Source organism: Chiloscyllium punctatum, chromosome 12, assembly GCF_047496795.1.
Source record: "Chiloscyllium punctatum isolate Juve2018m chromosome 12, sChiPun1.3, whole genome shotgun sequence".
Taxonomy (NCBI): Eukaryota; Metazoa; Chordata; class Chondrichthyes; order Orectolobiformes; family Hemiscylliidae; genus Chiloscyllium; species Chiloscyllium punctatum.
In genome coordinates this window covers 20,290,987-20,308,510 of record NC_092750.1, presented here as the reverse complement: position 1 = coordinate 20,308,510, position 17,524 = coordinate 20,290,987, and the positions used below count along the sequence as shown (strand labels likewise).

General features: G+C 42.1%; 2 protein-coding genes across 6 annotated transcripts in view; one reads left to right on the top strand and one right to left on the bottom strand.

Moving 5' to 3' along the window:
- The window catches only part of brpf1 (bromodomain and PHD finger containing, 1), a 60,475-nt gene extending 57,944 nt beyond the window's left edge, over positions 1–2,531 (bottom strand). The window contains exon 1 of one of the 2 annotated variants that reach the window (XM_072582013.1): positions 2,014–2,531. The gene's annotated coding sequence lies outside the window, so the exon portion shown is untranslated. The remainder of the gene's footprint in view (positions 1–2,013) is intronic. The other variant, XM_072582012.1, reaches the window with a different exon arrangement.
- Positions 2,532–2,716: 185 nt separating this feature from the next.
- Positions 2,717–14,413, top strand: ccdc51 (coiled-coil domain containing 51). 4 transcript variants are annotated; one of them, XM_072582010.1, is made up of 4 exons: positions 2,717–2,737; positions 5,543–5,879; positions 7,411–7,575; positions 9,697–14,413. In XM_072582010.1, exons 2-4 carry the CDS (start codon positions 5,595–5,597, stop codon positions 10,468–10,470), a joined length of 1,224 nt encoding a protein of 407 aa, XP_072438111.1. In that variant the 5' UTR covers positions 2,717–2,737; positions 5,543–5,594; the 3' UTR covers positions 10,471–14,413. The 4 variants fall into 4 exon arrangements, with proteins under 4 accessions (XP_072438111.1, XP_072438110.1, XP_072438108.1 ...); XM_072582009.1 differs by lacking the exon at positions 2,717–2,737 and adding an exon at positions 3,049–3,091; XM_072582007.1 differs by lacking the exon at positions 2,717–2,737 and adding an exon at positions 3,125–3,366.
- Positions 14,414–17,524: the final 3,111 nt, after the last annotated feature.

Genomic DNA, 17,524 nt, shown 5'->3' with positions numbered 1-17,524 from the left:
TTGGTCAGGACAGCACTCAAACAGGTTTTGGAACAAGCTAATCATATATTCATAAAAGACATAACAAGTGATCTGACATAAAAGTAAGACTTTCTCCATTTCATATCATAGGTTAAATGTGTTAGTTAAATACACCATGCCAGCCAGGACTGCGTTTGCAACCCTGAGGGTTTCAATGGCACAGCCACTGGTACTGGCTGCAGAACAAGCAGTTAAGCCACTTGCTTTGCAAACAAAGAAAGGGACATGTAGAACATTCAGCAATACATGTTTTTAAATACTAGAACTACATCTGGAAGTGCATAAACTCAATGTTATATTTTTCATTAGATCTTACTTTGCACAAAACATATCAGAATGGAATACCCTGAAACAATAGAACATAATCAATCCAAGCGTTTCCTACTTGTCTTCTGGCTTTTACCTCAGGGCAGAAGCTATCAGAAAGTTAAACACTTCCATTTCAGTTTAGTTCCAAAAAAGCCAAAGAAATTACTAACAGAAATAACTTCTTGATGCAAAGCACCTTAGCAGTGGTCTGAGAACCTGAAGAGCTTATGCCCGAAACATCGATTCTCCTGTTCCTTGGATGCTGCCTGACCTGCTGCGCTTTTCCAGCAACACATTTTCAGCTCTGAGAACAGGCTGACTTGATAGCTGAACAGTACAAACAGCCCCAGTCATTCAATAAGCCAATCTAGAGCAATATCATGGAAGATCAGCCAGTAATCAATAAAAGGCTTGAAAACTGAATGTTCATGGAGCAAAGTGGAATTGCAAAAGCTACAACCTTTCTTTAGCAATGACAGATGCAACTCCAAGTGATAATCAACCACATTCAAAGTGAAGTGATTCACATAGGCACATCGTCTGTGCACAGCACTGTGTTGACCCAGGGATGCCAGATCCAACGTTTTCTGCATAAAACAAACATCCATGGGCAATGCCTATAAAATTGTGCAGTACCACAAACATTTTCAAGTTCAGTGTTGTGTGCACAGCAGTAATTGTCAGATAAACAACACAATAATCTGTCTGAAATATTTCAAATCCAATGCTTGCACCAATGGGATGATGGCAGTGTAGTGATAAAGTCTGTGAACTAGGCTAATCTAGTCTAATGCTCTGGGGACATATCTCACTACAGCAGCTGGTAGAATTTGAATTTGGAATATAAAACTGTCATTGATTGTTGCAAAAATGCATTTAATTCACTAACTTTCTTTAGGGAAGAAAAACCTGCCATCCTAACCTGGTTGGCCTATATGGGAGTCCAGATCGATAGCAATGTGATGACTCTTAATGCTCTCTGAAATGCCTTGCTAGCTACTCTATTCAATGATAATTAGGGATGACAACAAATGCTGTAATTTTCCAGCAATGCCCACATTCCATGTATGAATAAAGAAAAAAAATACTCCACACACAGAACACATTAGCAAAAGTATAACTTCATGCTGCAAGCAAGACATTGACCACATTTTCAATGGTGCTTTAAATACCATCCTTCATACAAAACAAAGAACAAATTTAATTGCAACCAAATGACAAATCAATACCAACAAGCCTCTGACTCCAATTCTATCTGTGTCATTCATCATATATTCACAAAACTGCAAGTTAACTTTTAACTCCAACAATGACATATCAGGGAGATAGCTCTTGGCTTAGCAGAACAAACATAAGCATAACCAGCTCAATGGTAATAGCAGCATTGGCCTGCCAAATCAGCATACGTGCACAATAATTGTGAACTAAATTTTCAATTTTCCACAACTATTTGCTGAAAAACCACATCAGCCATAGTACACTTGGATCCTTTTGGCAGCCTCAACAAAACATCAGCTCTGCAAATAAATGACAAAATGTATCAAAATTAAAGTTGTTCTTTGAGTTTCCTTCCATCTATCAGCATATTGTATAACAAATATTTATAACTGAGGAGCGGGAGTTGGACTGGTTAAGCATTTAAGAATAGAGCAACTGAAAAACATACATATTTAAGTATATTACCAAGTTAAGAGGATGGATCATTTCTGTTGTGCTCCTGTGGTGATGTCAGTGTAGAGAGGTGATGGTGTGTGTGATTAGATGATGGGGATTTGCAGTGTGCTGTTCCAGAGCAGGCCCATCACCACCAGTCAGTCAGTAAAGGAACCAGGCTGTGGGCTCCATAACAACAGCATCTCTCCCATGGGCATCCCCACCCCCACTCACACACAGAGGAAGCCAGGGTTCAGGAGGAGACTGAACACAGAGCCAAACTCACACAGACACAGAGTCCAGACCTGCTCCAGCCTCCCCTACCCTCTCTCTGTTACCAAATGGCTCTTTCCCCCTCAGTTTGAATGTTAACCCAGGGTTCCACTCACAAGATGGAACAAAGGCGCCTCCTCCACCAACAACTGACTCTGCATTCAGTATACAGCACATTCAACACAATCCACACCACATTAATTTCCTGGAATAAAACACGCAAGGCGCAAAGTGGAAAGTCTGACTAGAAATATATGCATTGCGACGATTTGCCCTGGTCCATTTATTCTGAGCGCTCACAAGCAACTCTGTTTTCCAGCTGCCTGAATTATCAGAATGAATGAAAGAGGCGAATCTGCTGGGAGCGATGGGGAGTGACAATCCGGAGAGCAAATACAGTGACTGGTTTATCACCCGCACTTTCGAAAGAATTAATTCCGAAACGGACACTCCGTGGCAATGGCAATAACTGGAAATAAAAGTACGAATAACACATTCTAAACAGAAGGGGAGACTGCCGGGTTTCTTTCTATATGAGATGTCAGTTGCCGGAATGATTTGGACGAATCGGTTGACGCGGATGGTGAACTGAGTGGATGCGTTTGCGGTTGGTGAGGGCGGCGGGGCGGGGCTCTCGTAAATTAGTTCAAATGTAATGGTTTCAGCTCGCTGCAATGTCGCTGGGATCGTGGGGGTGCTGGGTGGGGAGGGAGTAGCAAACGACCGTTGTCAAGGTGGGCGGCAGCGAGCGAGGGGGAGGGGGAAGGATGGCTGCGGTTTCCAGGGAAACCGGTTCCTTTCAGCGGAGGCGCCGTGATCGCAGTGAGGGTGAAAGGTCAGAGCCGGGGGTGAAAGGTCGGAGCTGGGGGGGGTGTTGGGGGTAGGTGAGGGAGACAGAGGCTCTCAGCAGGAATGCGGCAGTCGGCACAAAAACTCCAACCTGGGCCTAGGAATCTGTGCTGCAATTGCCACTCACACCGAGAGCGATCTATATATGTTTAAAAAGGAGCCAGCCTTGTCGCACGGAGGAGCGCGAGGTGAATTACTCCCAACCCCAAAGGCCTGTGACTTCTGTCGCGGAGCGGGTTGTGTGAGTTTGATGAAGCAAAGGTATGAAGCTGTAGCAAGTGACTGGTCGTCTCATTGTGTGGAACAGCGATGTTGCATTGTCTCATAGAATCCTTACGGTGTGGAAGCAAGCCATTCGGTCCATCGAATCCACACTGACCAGCATCTCACCCAGACCCCACAACCCTGCATTTCCCATGGCCGAGATAGTGGAACCCTTAACAATACAATGATAGAACAGGACTTAAATCATAACTGTCAATGAATGTTGGTGAGATTTGAAAGCAAATTATTCCTTTCCTTTTACAGTAACTTGTTGAAGTGAATGAGATGTTTTCAAACAAACGAGTGAAAGATTTACATTGTTCATGCTTCTCGAACAACTCAATTACATTCTTTAGACGATGCCTTGAATGGACGACAGTAGTCATGATTTGGAGATGCCGGTGTCGGACTGGGGCCTACAAAGTTAAAAATCACACAACACCAAGTTATAGTCCCAACAGGTTTATTTGGAAGTACAAGCTTTCGGAGCGCTGCTCCTTCATCAGGTGGTTGTGGAGTATAAGATCATAAGACACAGAGTCTTACACTCTTATACTACACAACCACCTGATGAAGGAGCAGTGCTTCCAAAATAAACCTGTTCGACTATAACTTGGTGTTGTATGATTTTTAACCTTGAATGGATGAATTGGTATATGTGGAGTAGAGAGTAATTGGGAGAGCTGCTTTTCATTACCAAACAGCAAAGGGTTGTTTGTGACCTTGTTTCACCCGAAGATGAATGTTAACCATCTACTTGCAAAATTACTATGATTTACGATTTCAATCTCTTTCACTATTGCTCTATTGAAATCATCTCATTCACCCCTTTGTAGACTTGACTGTTTCAGTATATTGTCCTGGCTGCCCTTCCACATTCTACCCTCCTTATACTAGAAGTCATCTAAAGAACACAGGGAGCAGAACTGACACACTGACTCTCATATTTATCAATCACCTCTATACTTGTTGACTTATATTGACTCCCAACTAACAGTTCAATTTTTAAAATGCTCATGTTCTCCCCTCCCTTTCTTTGTGATTTTCTTTAACTTTACAGACCTCTGATATCTGCCAAATTATCTGGCTTCTTGACCATTTCTAATTTTAATCATACTAACATTGACACTGTCTTTAGCTTCTGGATTAGTGGTGCTGGAAGAGCACAGCAGTTCAGGCAGCATCCAAGTAGCTTCGAAATCGACATTTCGGGCAAAAGCCCTTCATCAGGAATAAAGGCAGTGAGCCTGAAGCATGGAGAGATAAGCTAGAGGAGGGTGGGGGTGGGGAGAAAGTAGCATAGAGTACAATGGGTGAGTGGGGCAGGGGATGAAGGTGATAGGTCAAGGAGGAGAGGGTGGAGTGGATAGGTAGAAAAGGAGATAGGCAGGTAGGACAAGTCCGGACAAGTCATGGGGACAGTTACTGAGCTGTAAGTTTAAAACTAGGGTGAGGTGGGGGAAGGGGAAATGAGGGAACTGTTGAAGTCTACATTGATGCCCTGGGGTTGAAGTGTTCCGAGGCGGAAGATGAGGCGTTCTTCCTCCAGGCGTCTGGTGGTGAAGGAGGCCCAGGACCTCCATGTCCTCGGCATGGAGTTGAAATGTTGGGCCACGGGGCGGTGTGCTTGATTGGTGCGGGTTCCCTAAAGCGGAGATGTTCCCTAAAGCGCTCTGCTAGGAGGCGCCCAGTCTCCCCAATGTAGAGGAGACCGCATCGGGAGCAACGGATACAATAAATGATATTAGTGGATGAGCAAGTAAAACTTTGATGGATGTGGAAGGCTCCTTTAGGGCCTTGGATAGAGGTGAGGGAGGAGATGTGGGCGCAGGTTTTACAGTTCCTGCGGTGGCAGGGGAAAGTGCCAGGATTGGAGGGTGGGTTGTTTGGGGGTGTGGACCTGACCACGTAGTCGTGGAGGGAACGGTCTTTAGCTGCCTACACATTGGAATGCCTTTTCTAAAACCTCTGCCTCACTTTTTCTAACCTTTTTTGCTTACCCCTTGACCAAAGGCCCCGCCCTAATATCTCATTATGTGGCTTGATGTCATGTTTTATTTGATATTGTTTCTGTGAAGCAACTTGCCATTTTATCTAAATTCTATCTAAATGCTGGTTAGTATTCACATTGCTGAATGAGGTCTGTAAGTCATGTTTGTCTCTGTATTCACAGATTGTTGCTTGTAGACCTGGCTGAATAACATCCCTTTGAAGTGAACTCCGAGATGAAGAGGCAGCTGCTCAGTGTGATGTGTTCCCGTGTATCTTGCTTCCATGTTGCAAGAAGCAACAATCTTCGAGTGCGAGTTTACTGCTCACAGCCCACCCAAAAACCCATCTCCAAAACTCCATATGAAACCACTACGCAGCTGCAGTGGGTGGAACTGAGCAAAGATTTAAGCAAAAAGGCTGTAGAGCATATTCGAATCACAACCAATTCCATGTGGGAGAAATATGAGGAGTTTGTTGGACTGAAAGAGGTGCAAGAGGCACAGTTCAAAGTCACTGAGGTATTATGCTGCTGCTTTCATTTGCTATTTATATGCTGATATGTAACCTGTGGTCCAGATAGCATCAAACCATTAGATTGTGAAGAATACCTAAAAAAGTTAAACCTGTTCTCACTGGCAAGGAGAGAAAGTGAAAGTATTTTAAATTTTAATTTAATTTTTTAAATTTTTACTCTTTCGTGGAATGTAGGCATCACAGTCAAGACTGAATTTGTTGCCCATCCCTAATTATCACTGAACTGAGATGCTTGCCTGGCCATTTCAGAGGGCAGTTAGGAGTTAACCACAGGCCGAGAGTAACATGTAGGAGAGACCAGGTGGGGACAGGAGGTTTCTTTCATTAAAAGACGATTAGTGATGAGTTTTATGACAATTAATGATAGTTGACATGTTCACCAGCACTCCGACTACTTTATATTGCAGATCTATTAACGGAATTCAGACTGCCATGATAGGTTTAAATTCAGGGACCGAAAGTATTACCCTGGGCCCATTGTAGACTGCTGGCCAGTACAGTTAAGGATTTGAATAGCAGAAAGATTCTCAAAAATCCATAAGAACTACAGATGCTGGAAATCTGAAATAAAAACAGAAATTGCTGGAAAATCTCAGCAGGTCAGGCAGCATCGGTGGAAAGAAATCAGCGTTATTGTTTTGGGTCCAATGACCAAGTTTTATTCCTGGTCTGTGCTGACTTTGCTGACGGCGTGCCAAGTGGTCTTAACACCATTTACCAAAGGAGCTTAAAAAAGAAAGTTAGGGGTCCTGTGCATCATGCAGCACAAGACCGTAAGAAAGAGGAACAAGAGTTGGCCATTCAGCACGTCAAGCCTGCTGCACTATTCAATACGATCATTACTGATTTGACATTCCTCACATCCACATTTCCATACTTGTCCTGTGTCTCTTGATTTCCCTATAAAAAGAATGGAATGACCCCTGTTGTAATATGTGTGCATGCAGATATCAGATGACTGTAAAGAGCTTACAAGGTGGAATTTTATTGTATATTTATATATACGTGTTTCATATGCTGGAAATTTGAATTTGCAACTGAAAGCAGTGGACACAGTCAGCAGGTCAAATAGCATCTGGAAATTAACAACAAAGTTAATGCTTCAGGAATAAACCTTCATTGGAATTGAAATACAAAGATTGTGGTTTGTTAGCAGATAAAAATGGGATTTGGTTATATAAACCAAGAGGATGTTTTGATTGTGGCTTGATGTCAAACCACTGAAAGCAAGTGTTACATCAAATCATTATTAATAAATAGTATCTCTATCATCTTTGACAAAACTTTTGGCCACCTGTGACTGTGTCAAATTTTGTTTGTTAATACTCCTGTGAGATCTTTTGTTGCATTAAAAATGACATGTAAATGCTATCTTCTTCCAGCACTATTAAATCTGAATAACGTTTTTAGTCACTACAAGACACTGGAACTGTCCAAAGTAAACTAGAGTTCCAGTGTAAAAAGGCTCACTATACCAAACTTGTTTTGATTGACTGGGTGTGCTACTTCTGTCAGGCAGAGAAAGCTTTCATGGTGGCTCGAGGTGTTGTTCGACAGAGTCGGGAAACCCTTGAAAATCAGCAGTCGAAACTGAAGGAAGTTCGAGACAGATTAGACAGAGTCTCACGAGAGGACAATCGCTATCTAGAACTGGCCACACAGGAGCATAAGCTGCTACAGGTGAGGAACTTTTTTTTTCATTTTACTTCTCGATTTTTTTCATTGTGTTCCTGCTAAGATTCGGGCTGTTTGTAAATCAAAATAGTACAAAGCATTTGACTTGTTTTTTTTTAATGAAACAAATAATGGGATGACAGTGAGAAGTATAGAGAAAGTTAAGGATCCTGGAGAGAATGTCGCAATTTGAAAGTAACAGAAGTTGATACAGTGGTTTCAGAAGGCCTAAGAAGGCCCTTATTAACCATCTTATTGATTTTATCAGAACAGAGAGGTTTCTTTTGCTGCACCGGTATAAACCATCAGTTAGACCATAAAGTGAGTACCAGAAAGATCATTTGACCAATTGCTAAGAAATGTAACTGTGCAGCCTAATCCCACTTTTTAGTCTTTGTGTACAACTGCTGCTTTCACCATGTAGTTCCTGTTACATCAGTACAGAAGGAATGCAATTGCCAGAGCGAATATAGAGGGTATTTATGAGGAGGTTGCTAGAACTGGAAAATTGCAACAATGAGGGAAACTTGGATAGACTGTTATTGTCTCTTTGGAGCAGAAGAGGTTGAGGCATGGTTTGGTTGAGATGTACAACATTGTGAAGCACCTGGATAGAGTGGATGGGAAGAACTTGTTTCCTTTTCAGAGTGCTCAGTGACTATGGGATATGGATTTAGAGTGAGTGGATGAAAAGTTAGAGGGGTGACGAGAAAAAGCTTTTTTGCTGAGAGGGTGATTGGGGTCTGGTGAATCCTACAGGTTTACGAATCCAAGGTTAGAAAGTGGGATTAGGCTGAACAGTTCATTTCTTGGACGGCACAGAAGCAGTGGGCCAGATGGTACCTTTCTGGGCTGCAAACATTCTAGGTTTTCTTTTAAGTCAGTTTGCTAAGAGTTGCTATTGCACATCCCTGGAGCAATTGGGATGTATACCTGAACTTCCTGACTCAGACATAGGGACACTACCACTGCAACCACAAGAGCCCTAGATATTTTCTAATCAAATGTTAGAGATGTTATGACACACCTCTGGAGGAAGTTGACTTGAACATGGGCCTCCTGGCTCAAAGATAGGGTAATTACCACTTTGCACAAGGACCCTGCCATCAATGTTCTATGACAGTAATATATGATAGAATTCTGAATACAGGTGAACCTTGATTATTCGAACGAGGTTGGTGGGTACTATTTCGTTCGGATAATTAAATATTCGGTTAATTGATTCAATGCCTTTTCTCTGGGGGTCAAGAGTTTTCTGTTAAATCTGCTCCCTGTTCAGGAGTCTGCAGCACACTGCTCGCGAGGCCCCGCCCCCCCAACTCCGTCTGCTCCATGCCTGCCCCCAAAACCCTGTCCAATGGACCCCCGCCCGCGCCCCAAATCTGACCAGCATTGTCCCCCCCAAACCTGTCCAACACTGGCCCCAGCCCACCCACCCCCCCACAAACCCAACCAACACTGCCCCCTCCGCCCACCCCCCCAACCCTGTCCAGCACCACCCCCTCACTTCCCCATGCGCCTCTGCCACCTCCCTCCCCCTCCAGGGGAGCCGGACTGGACACCAACAGTAAGACTGCTGCTGCCTTTCTGGGCTAAGTCTCCAAATAGCACACATACTTACACAGACAGCCCCACACACACAACCTTTTAATTCCAACTTTTTGACAAGTTCCACCTCTGCCCTGTACAGGGCAATGTTAGAGAGAATACCTGGGGAAAGGGGGTTTAGCATGCACCCCTATGTAGAACTCCAGGGAAAGTGTGGGGAGAGGGAGAGAGGGTGGGACATCTGTCATTTGGTGACGGTGCCTGGGTTCCCATCGATGTCCAGGACTGTTCTCGGCAGAGATCGTTTTTAATCAGTGTAAACAAAAGACACAATCACCGTTGAAACAGCTCATTCATGTAATGTTTCTATCAGGACCTTGAGATCTCCTTCAGATAATCCGATATTTGGAATAACTGATATTCGGATAATTGAGGGAGCTGTGTAATCTGATCTGAATAATCTGAGCCCAACCTTGTTTTAGCCGCATTACTTGTCCCCTCATGTAATGATACCTGTCCTAATTTATTAAATGGAAAGTGTAAAATTAAGCCTCCTTGTAATTTTCTTTTTCTGATCAGGAAGAGCGACGGCACCGAACAGCTCATGAAAATGCAGAGGAGCTGGAGCGTGAAACATTCGCTCTCTTTTCTGCAGCAGTGCGAGAAAGCCATGAGAAAGAGCGGACTAGAGCAGAGAGAACAAAAAACTGGTCTGTGATTGGGTCTGTGTTGGGTGCAATGATCGGGGTTCTGGGATCAACCTACATCAACAGAGTTCGCTTGCAGGAGCTGAAAGGATTACTTCTTGAGGCACAGAAAGGGCCAATTAACTTGCAAGAAGCTCTTAAAGAGCAAGCCTCCGTACACCAAATTCAAAGCCAAGAACTCAGTACACTTGTAACAAGTCTGAAGGAGCTAGTACATGATGAAAGTGCATTTCAGCAAGCAGGTAAGGAGGCCACCACTAAACTGAAAAAAGCAGAATCTGGTCTGAAACCAGATCATGTCATGGATGCTTTGAAGAAACAAGCAAGCTCCTCAAAACAGACCAGTGCAGCATTAGAAGGACTAGGATTGAAATTAACTGGTGTGGAACAGGCACTTGGAAAGATGGCATCTGACATTAAGACAGTAAAATCTGTCACACAGGCTAAGGCATCACAGACTGTATCTTCAGGATTGACACAGGATTGGCAGATTCTTGCTACAGAGAATATGATTGATGGCTTAGCAGAGACTGAGAAAAGGCTAGAATCACATATCCGAGCAAATTCTGTGTATAACACTATACTGACATATGCTGCATTCACCCTCACCCTGCCAGTGTTATATTTGCTTTTCAAAGGGAATTGAAAGACACTGCAGTGCGTGAATGTTGCATGTAGGCTTTGTGCTGATTTGAGAAAAGTGGATATTATTTTCCAGTAATTGGGACAATTAGTTTTGGCAATTGAAGTTTTTTTTTAATTTTGTGAGTAGTATTATCTTGACCTTGTTCTTTTTTATCTTTGAGAGAAAGAACCTGTGTTTAAATAGCCTCTCACACCCTTTGGACATTTTGCCAATAGATTGCTTTAAAAATGAGTCACTGTTGTTATGCAGATCATTCAATATTGCTAACCAACTGAACACTGGAATAAGAAGCTTCAAACCTAAGGATTCACTTTATTTTCACTTTTAGTTCCCATTTGGAAAATTTCATAGGGAAATGCATTTTGGGGGCATTGATCTTGTTAAAATAAATCGCATAGTAAATAATAGACAAAGTCACAGATCTATATTTAATTTAAAATGTATTAAAACAATTGCAGGGATATTCGAATAATCAGTCAGTGAATCTATTGAAAACATATCCTCGCCTATACATCAGCTTTTGTTATATGTTCAGCGGGAGAATGGCGCATTTAAGTTCAGGGGTCACTTTGATCTGCATCTGAGGAATTATAGTCTCTTTGAAGGTGTCCAGCAGACCTACCAAGACACTAGGTAATTCTCAAAGTTTGGGAGAAGATTTGTAGCTCGGGTGCTCGTTGTTGTGGTTCTGTTCGCCGAGCTGGGAATTTGTCTTGCAAACGTTTCGTCCCCCGTCTAGGTGACATCCTCAGTGCTTGGGAGCCTCCTGTGAAGCGCTTCTGTGCTGTTTCCTCCAGCATTTATAGTGGCCTGTCTCTGCCGCTTCCGGTTGTCAGTTCCAGCTGTCCGCTGTAGTGGCCGGTATATTCTCATTATTCATGACACCTTTTAGCAAAACTCTTTCAGATTTCATCAAAGTAGATCAACTCTTTAAAACCTTTCTTGCCCACTTTACTAATCTCTGTACTCTTAAGCAGTAAGTTTCCTGAAGATAGCTGGACTGGGCAAGGCTTCCAAAATTGAAAGCAGTCTTAACTATAGCTGTATAATAGAGTTTCGCAATTGTAGAGTCAACTCAAAGATTTTAATTTTCTAAGATAGTATAATCATGTAAGCCCTTTGACAACCACAGTCTACATTCTTCTTGCCAATTCAAATTATCATTATGTAAGTGATGAGAACTCCTCGAATCCATTAGTCCAATTCCAAACCATTGTTTAAACTCCAGGATCACCACAGTAGAAATCTCGAATCAGATTTCTCTGCTCTCTGGGAGATTCACTTCAGCTTTTCTAAAATGTCTAGCACATAAAACAATATCAATGTGATCTAATGCTATTTAGTAAAATGGGGTAAGTGTCAATCATTATAGGTTGAAGAAAAATGAGACAACTACTAAAAAAAACTGTTGGCAATTTGCTTGGAAGTTGAGAATTTTAAAAAGCATTGGTTTTTATGCATTACACCCACTTCCAAATGGATGAAAAATAAGGATAGATGAAATAGGAGCAGGAATTCCTGTATATCTTGATTTCTTGAGACCATGGAGCATTTGTCTATATGGATAATAGATGTTTAGATCAAGAGATTCTTTTAATGTAAAGGAACATTTTATTTCAAAACACACCAGATACATGAAGACTTCTTTTGCTTCACAGAAGAGATAAACTTTGATTGGGTAGGAAGGTTTAAAAATCAAAGCTTTGCAATTATCCAAATGAAAAGTTATATTTTTTTCTTTAAAATGATTCTAGAAAGAAGTCAGGCAATTTGTCACAATTTCTACCTCCAGTAAAGTTTGAAAACTGTTTTCAGTGACGTTCAGTGAAATGCAGTCCTTGTGTTATGATTGACATATGATTTCAACATTCAGCACCAGTGCTCCCTGTCCATGCAGTTCTCTATATTCCTAATACATAGTGAGGAGTCCAGCAGAAAAGGCCTTTGAATTAACTCCACGTAGACTAGAATCTGGTCACCAAGCAAATTGCCAACACAATTTGTTTAGTAGTTGTCTCATTTCTCTTCAGCCTAGAATAATTAATTTGACACTAGCCCCATTTGTACTAAATAGCATTAGATCGTTTTCATATTCACCAATTATGCCTAGTATATGACACTGACACAACTAGCTCAGGGCTTGCTCCTGAAGTGAGCAAACCCCTGAAACTCCTGTGTTTTTTTTCCCTAGTTACATTTTTTTTTAAATGTAATTTTATTAAACAATGCACAGTTTACAAAACAATTAACAGCTGTTTACAGAAAAACAGCAATTTACAAGGGAGAGGGGCAGCAAAACCAGGTCCCAAACCCTATCGTTCAACCAGTTTTCAGGAACTGATGACAAACTTCAAATCCCACTATCAGTCACCACAAAACAATAACAAATATATACAAGCCAGTCCAATTACATTTTTAAAAAGTGCACCCGTCCCTCCTACCTTCCGTCACTCTAAGGCAGCCCGCCTCTATGCCCTTTCCAGCTCTCGGACTCTCCTATTCTGTTTCTGTCAGCCAGGACTCCCTGACTGGACCAGATTAACACCCTCAATTAGGGAATTCATATTCTATGAAAAACACCTGGCTGACCTTTGTGTCCACAGTCAGATCTTGTCAGTGGTGATGGGAAGTGTGTCCAGAAAGTTTAATACTAGAATGGATTTATCTAGTGGCAGCACCAGCAGGAGTCGGTGGGAGCCGGATCCAGGGAACTGCATTTGCCCCTTGATCTCCCGGACAGGGTTCCGACTTGTAATTGTATGCAATAAGAATCAGAATTCAATCTGAAGCAATGGGCAGCACCACCCTGTCCTCTTTAAGTAGCTCTAGCAGAGGTTTGTGGTCTGTTACTATTATGAATTGACATCTAGAAAAGTGTTGGTGGAACTTTCTCCCATCAAGTATGACCACCAAGCCTTCTGTCTCCATCTGGGCATATTTTCACTTGGCGTCAGCACTGCATTGCATGTTAGCACCACATCTCGTAGTGCGCCAACATCTTAGATGAGTATAGCTGCTGCTTCTCTTTCCTAAAAGCAGCATGGCTGTGAGACCATTCCAAGGCTGACCCTTTTTCAGTAGAAGTTGTAAGCGTAGCAGGATAGAGGCCAGGTTATGTATGAATTTTCCATTTAAAATGCACCAACCCAAGCAAGGAACTAAACTCTGGTACAGACATGGGAGCCAGAGCACCTTTGATTGTCTTCGTTTTATCTTCCAACTGGTGTAACCTTGTTTTGTCAACTCTGTAGAACAAATAGGCCATTTCGGTGCCTGGAACACATTTTTCCCTTCTAAGGTGTACATCTCCCTGGCAGAAATGTTTAAATACTATGTCCAAGTTCTCTAAATGCTCTTTATTGGTTGTCTTGGTTGTTAGCATACAGATAAATGGAAACCTGGGTCGCCCTTATAAAGTGCTCTCCATCGTGCACTGGAAAATGGCATATTAGAACTGGGTGATCATTGATTAGTCATTTGTCTTGATTGGTTTTGATTTGGATGTTGCTAAGGAATTTCACTGTTCCAAGCCAGCAATAGATGGACTTTCCACTCTGGGTGTGCACTCTCCTAGATCCTGGTTTCTGAATTCTCTTACTCAGTTCAAGTCTAGTTGATCCTTTTGCTGTCTCATGTCAACATACTGGCAGCAACAACAATGACCTGCCAGCCCGGCTCCTCCAGAAAATTTTAACCATTTGGCCAAGGCTGGGCTTTGTTTTGGGATTTTGTTGTGGGCTGACCTGGAGTTCCTGTGTTCAGGGTATGTCTAGAGTGAGGCTATGCAATTGCCTTCACTCAAGTGGTGTTCCCCAAGCTCAGTCAGATTGGCAGTCCACTTCCATCGGCATATCTTGTAACTCAAGCTGTATTTGCCACGTTTTCTAATAAAAAAGCCAATTGTGGCTCCTGTTCAAAGTCCAGTTGGGCTTTGGCAAGAAGATGTTTTTGCATTGCTACATAATTAATAACACTCGTTGCCACCGAAATATATACACGAAGGCCAGTATCCCATTGCCAAGTCACACTTTATTTACACGTGCATAGTATATGACACTGACCCAGCTAGATCAGAGCTGGCTCCGAGAGTGAGCAGAACCCCTGATCATATCTGTCCAGCAGAGCTCCCAGACTGGGGCTGTTAATCTGGACCAATCAGGGTCCTGATATTCTGTGAGATCCACCTGGCTGATCGTGTTACAGTCACTACAGCCTTGCCCATTCACTCAGCTGTCTCAGGACAGGACATAAAAGTGAAATGATTCTACGCAGCCTTTTTCACCTGTCAATCATCCTGTATGAAAAGATTATTTTCTGACATCACCCAGTTTGGTTTCTGTCCTGCTACTCCACTGTCATAATTTACAGAATTTGCATTTTCTGTAGTGTTTATCAGGGAATAAAAAAATTTCTTCCCGGAGGTACTGATGCAGGCTGGATCTCCTGTCCCAATGTGTGCGATATTTAAGGGAATAAGATAAAGTTGGTATTTGACCTTGAACTTCATAAGCAGTGGGGTAGAGAGAGAACTTGATTGTTTTTTTTCTTTTCTAACCACACTTTGTTCAGTGACACTGAGGCCAATGTAGCACACCAACTGCTACTTCTCATTACTGACCAGTATTATTTGTCTCTCTCAGTACAGGATATTTATTATTCATGTCTCAGTTGAGTATACTCCTCAGCTCAATTATCTGTGACTGTTTTTCCTCCTTTTCCCTGTATCGAAGGGCCATCACTTGCAGCTTTGCTGGTTTGAACTGAGGTTTCAGCTCACATTCCATGATAGTAGCTATTTTTATTAGATTAGATTCTCTACAGTGTGGAAACAGGCCCTTCAGCCCAGCAAATCCATAACGACCCTCCAAAGAGTAATCCATCCTCTGACTAATGCACCAACACTACGGGCAATTTAACATGGCCAATTCACTTAACCTGCACATCTTTGGACTATGGGAGGAAACCAGAGCACCCGGAGGAAGCCCACACAGACACGGGGAGAATGTGCAAACTCCACACAGACAGTCACCCAAGGCTGGAATCGAACCGGAGACCCTGGTGCTGTGAGGCAGCAGTGCTAACCACTGAGCCACCATGCCACCCCTTGATGGATTTAATCATACATGGATAAACATTCTGGAACATATTAAAACAATTTGATGCCGACTTATTTGAAATCTAGCCCTCATTGTTTATTTTTAGTAACTTGAAACCTGCCTGCAGCAGAAACTTAATTTACCTATTTGATTTATAATCAATAAAAGTATTGCCAGTTGGATATTATAGTGGTTGGGTTTTTAAAGAAATATGTCCAAGGGTAATGGTTGGATTGGGAAAATATTTTTAAAAATGACAGGCTGGAAAAGACCAGCTGGTCAGTCAGTCCTGCCCCACAAATGTGACGGCTGCATATCCTGAGTAGGTGAAGCAATGACTCATTTTAGGCCTAATTGGGTTTATAATCCGTATTTGCTGGGCCCTAGAGTGGATATTGCACCACTGCTCACGCTTAGCAACAAAACAGTTTTGTAGAACTTGCATTCCCTGACACTAAATGACACACACACAGATCATTGCATGCACAAGATGAAGCAGGAGACCTTTTCTAAAGTGTAAAATGATTTATTGTTTTCACAGAGCTTTACAGTATGCTCTTCCTGGGAAAAAGATTAGCTTCTACTCCTGTTCAGAACCCAGTAATCCCTGTTGAAAGTTTTCTTGTCAATTTTCGTGAAGCCAGTTCTCCAAGCCAAGCATTGAACAAGTGCAGCAGGCTTAAAGCTGCAATGAACAGTAGAGATTAATCCCCATTGGCCACATAATGCCAATTTAACAATTAGCTGAATACTGGAAATTTTTTGTACGCAGACTCGGTGGTTAGTACTGATACCTCACAGCGCCAGAGACCTGGGTTTGATTCCAGCCTCAGGCAACTGTGTGGATATTGCACGTTCTCCCTGTATCTGCGTAGGTTTCCTCCAGGTTCTCCGGTTTCTTCCCACAATCCAAAGATGTGCAGTTTGGGTGAATTGGCTATGCTAAATTGCCCTTAGTGTTCAGGGATGTGTAGGTTAGGAGCATTCATCAGGGGAAATTTAGAGTAATAGGGTTGGGAAATGGGTCCGGGTGGGATACTCTTTGAAGGGTCGCTGCAGATGTGTTGGGCCAAATGGCCTGTTTCCACACTAGGGATTCTATGATAATACTCCAGACCATGCAGACGAATCTTTTGAATACATATATTGTTGCTAGATACTTACATGTGCTACATTATATCCAAGTTAGTAACAAATCCACATGGTGTAAGAAAATGGGCATTCCAAGGTTGGAATAATGACCAAACAATGATAATTCTACGCATCATCAGTCATATCTTTCCTTTGTGCTACACAGAGAAAATTGTTTTAGCTGTTTGAAAAGTAATAAACATTTCAAAAAACTGATTTTATGAAGTACAGTAATAATTAATTAATTCACTTTGCAACTTCAATCTTAGAGGTCAAAGTTCATATGGTACGATTGAGGAATTTAAAAACTTCCACCATTTCAACGTCTTGGAGAATAGAATGTTGGTAGAACATCTTAGTGTTGAATTTGTTATTTATTGCCTATATTTTGTTTAATGGGCAGAAATTTATTTGATCTTGAAGTGCACCACAATATCAATCAAAAGATGGAATTGATTGTCATGAATGTTCCAGGCAAGAAAGAGCTTTTCTTTCTCCATAAGAGAGGCACGTGAATGATTTCTCCAAAATGAGATTGAAGTTATTGCTTTGCTTACTGCTCCAAACTCCCTTGCCCAGCTACCAACTCTGTTCCTGTCCAACAGTGTAAGACAAGATCAATCTATTTGCAATTCTGGTGCCATATTTGTTCCCTGGCATCTTTCTTACTGCATATTTATGTTATCACTAAAAAATAATGATATCCACGTCACTAACGTCACCTGACTTCATTCCTGTCTCAGTTCATCTACCACTGAAATACTCATTCGTACTTTTGTTACTTTTCAACCTAACTATCCAGTACATTCATGACCAACCTCCCATAT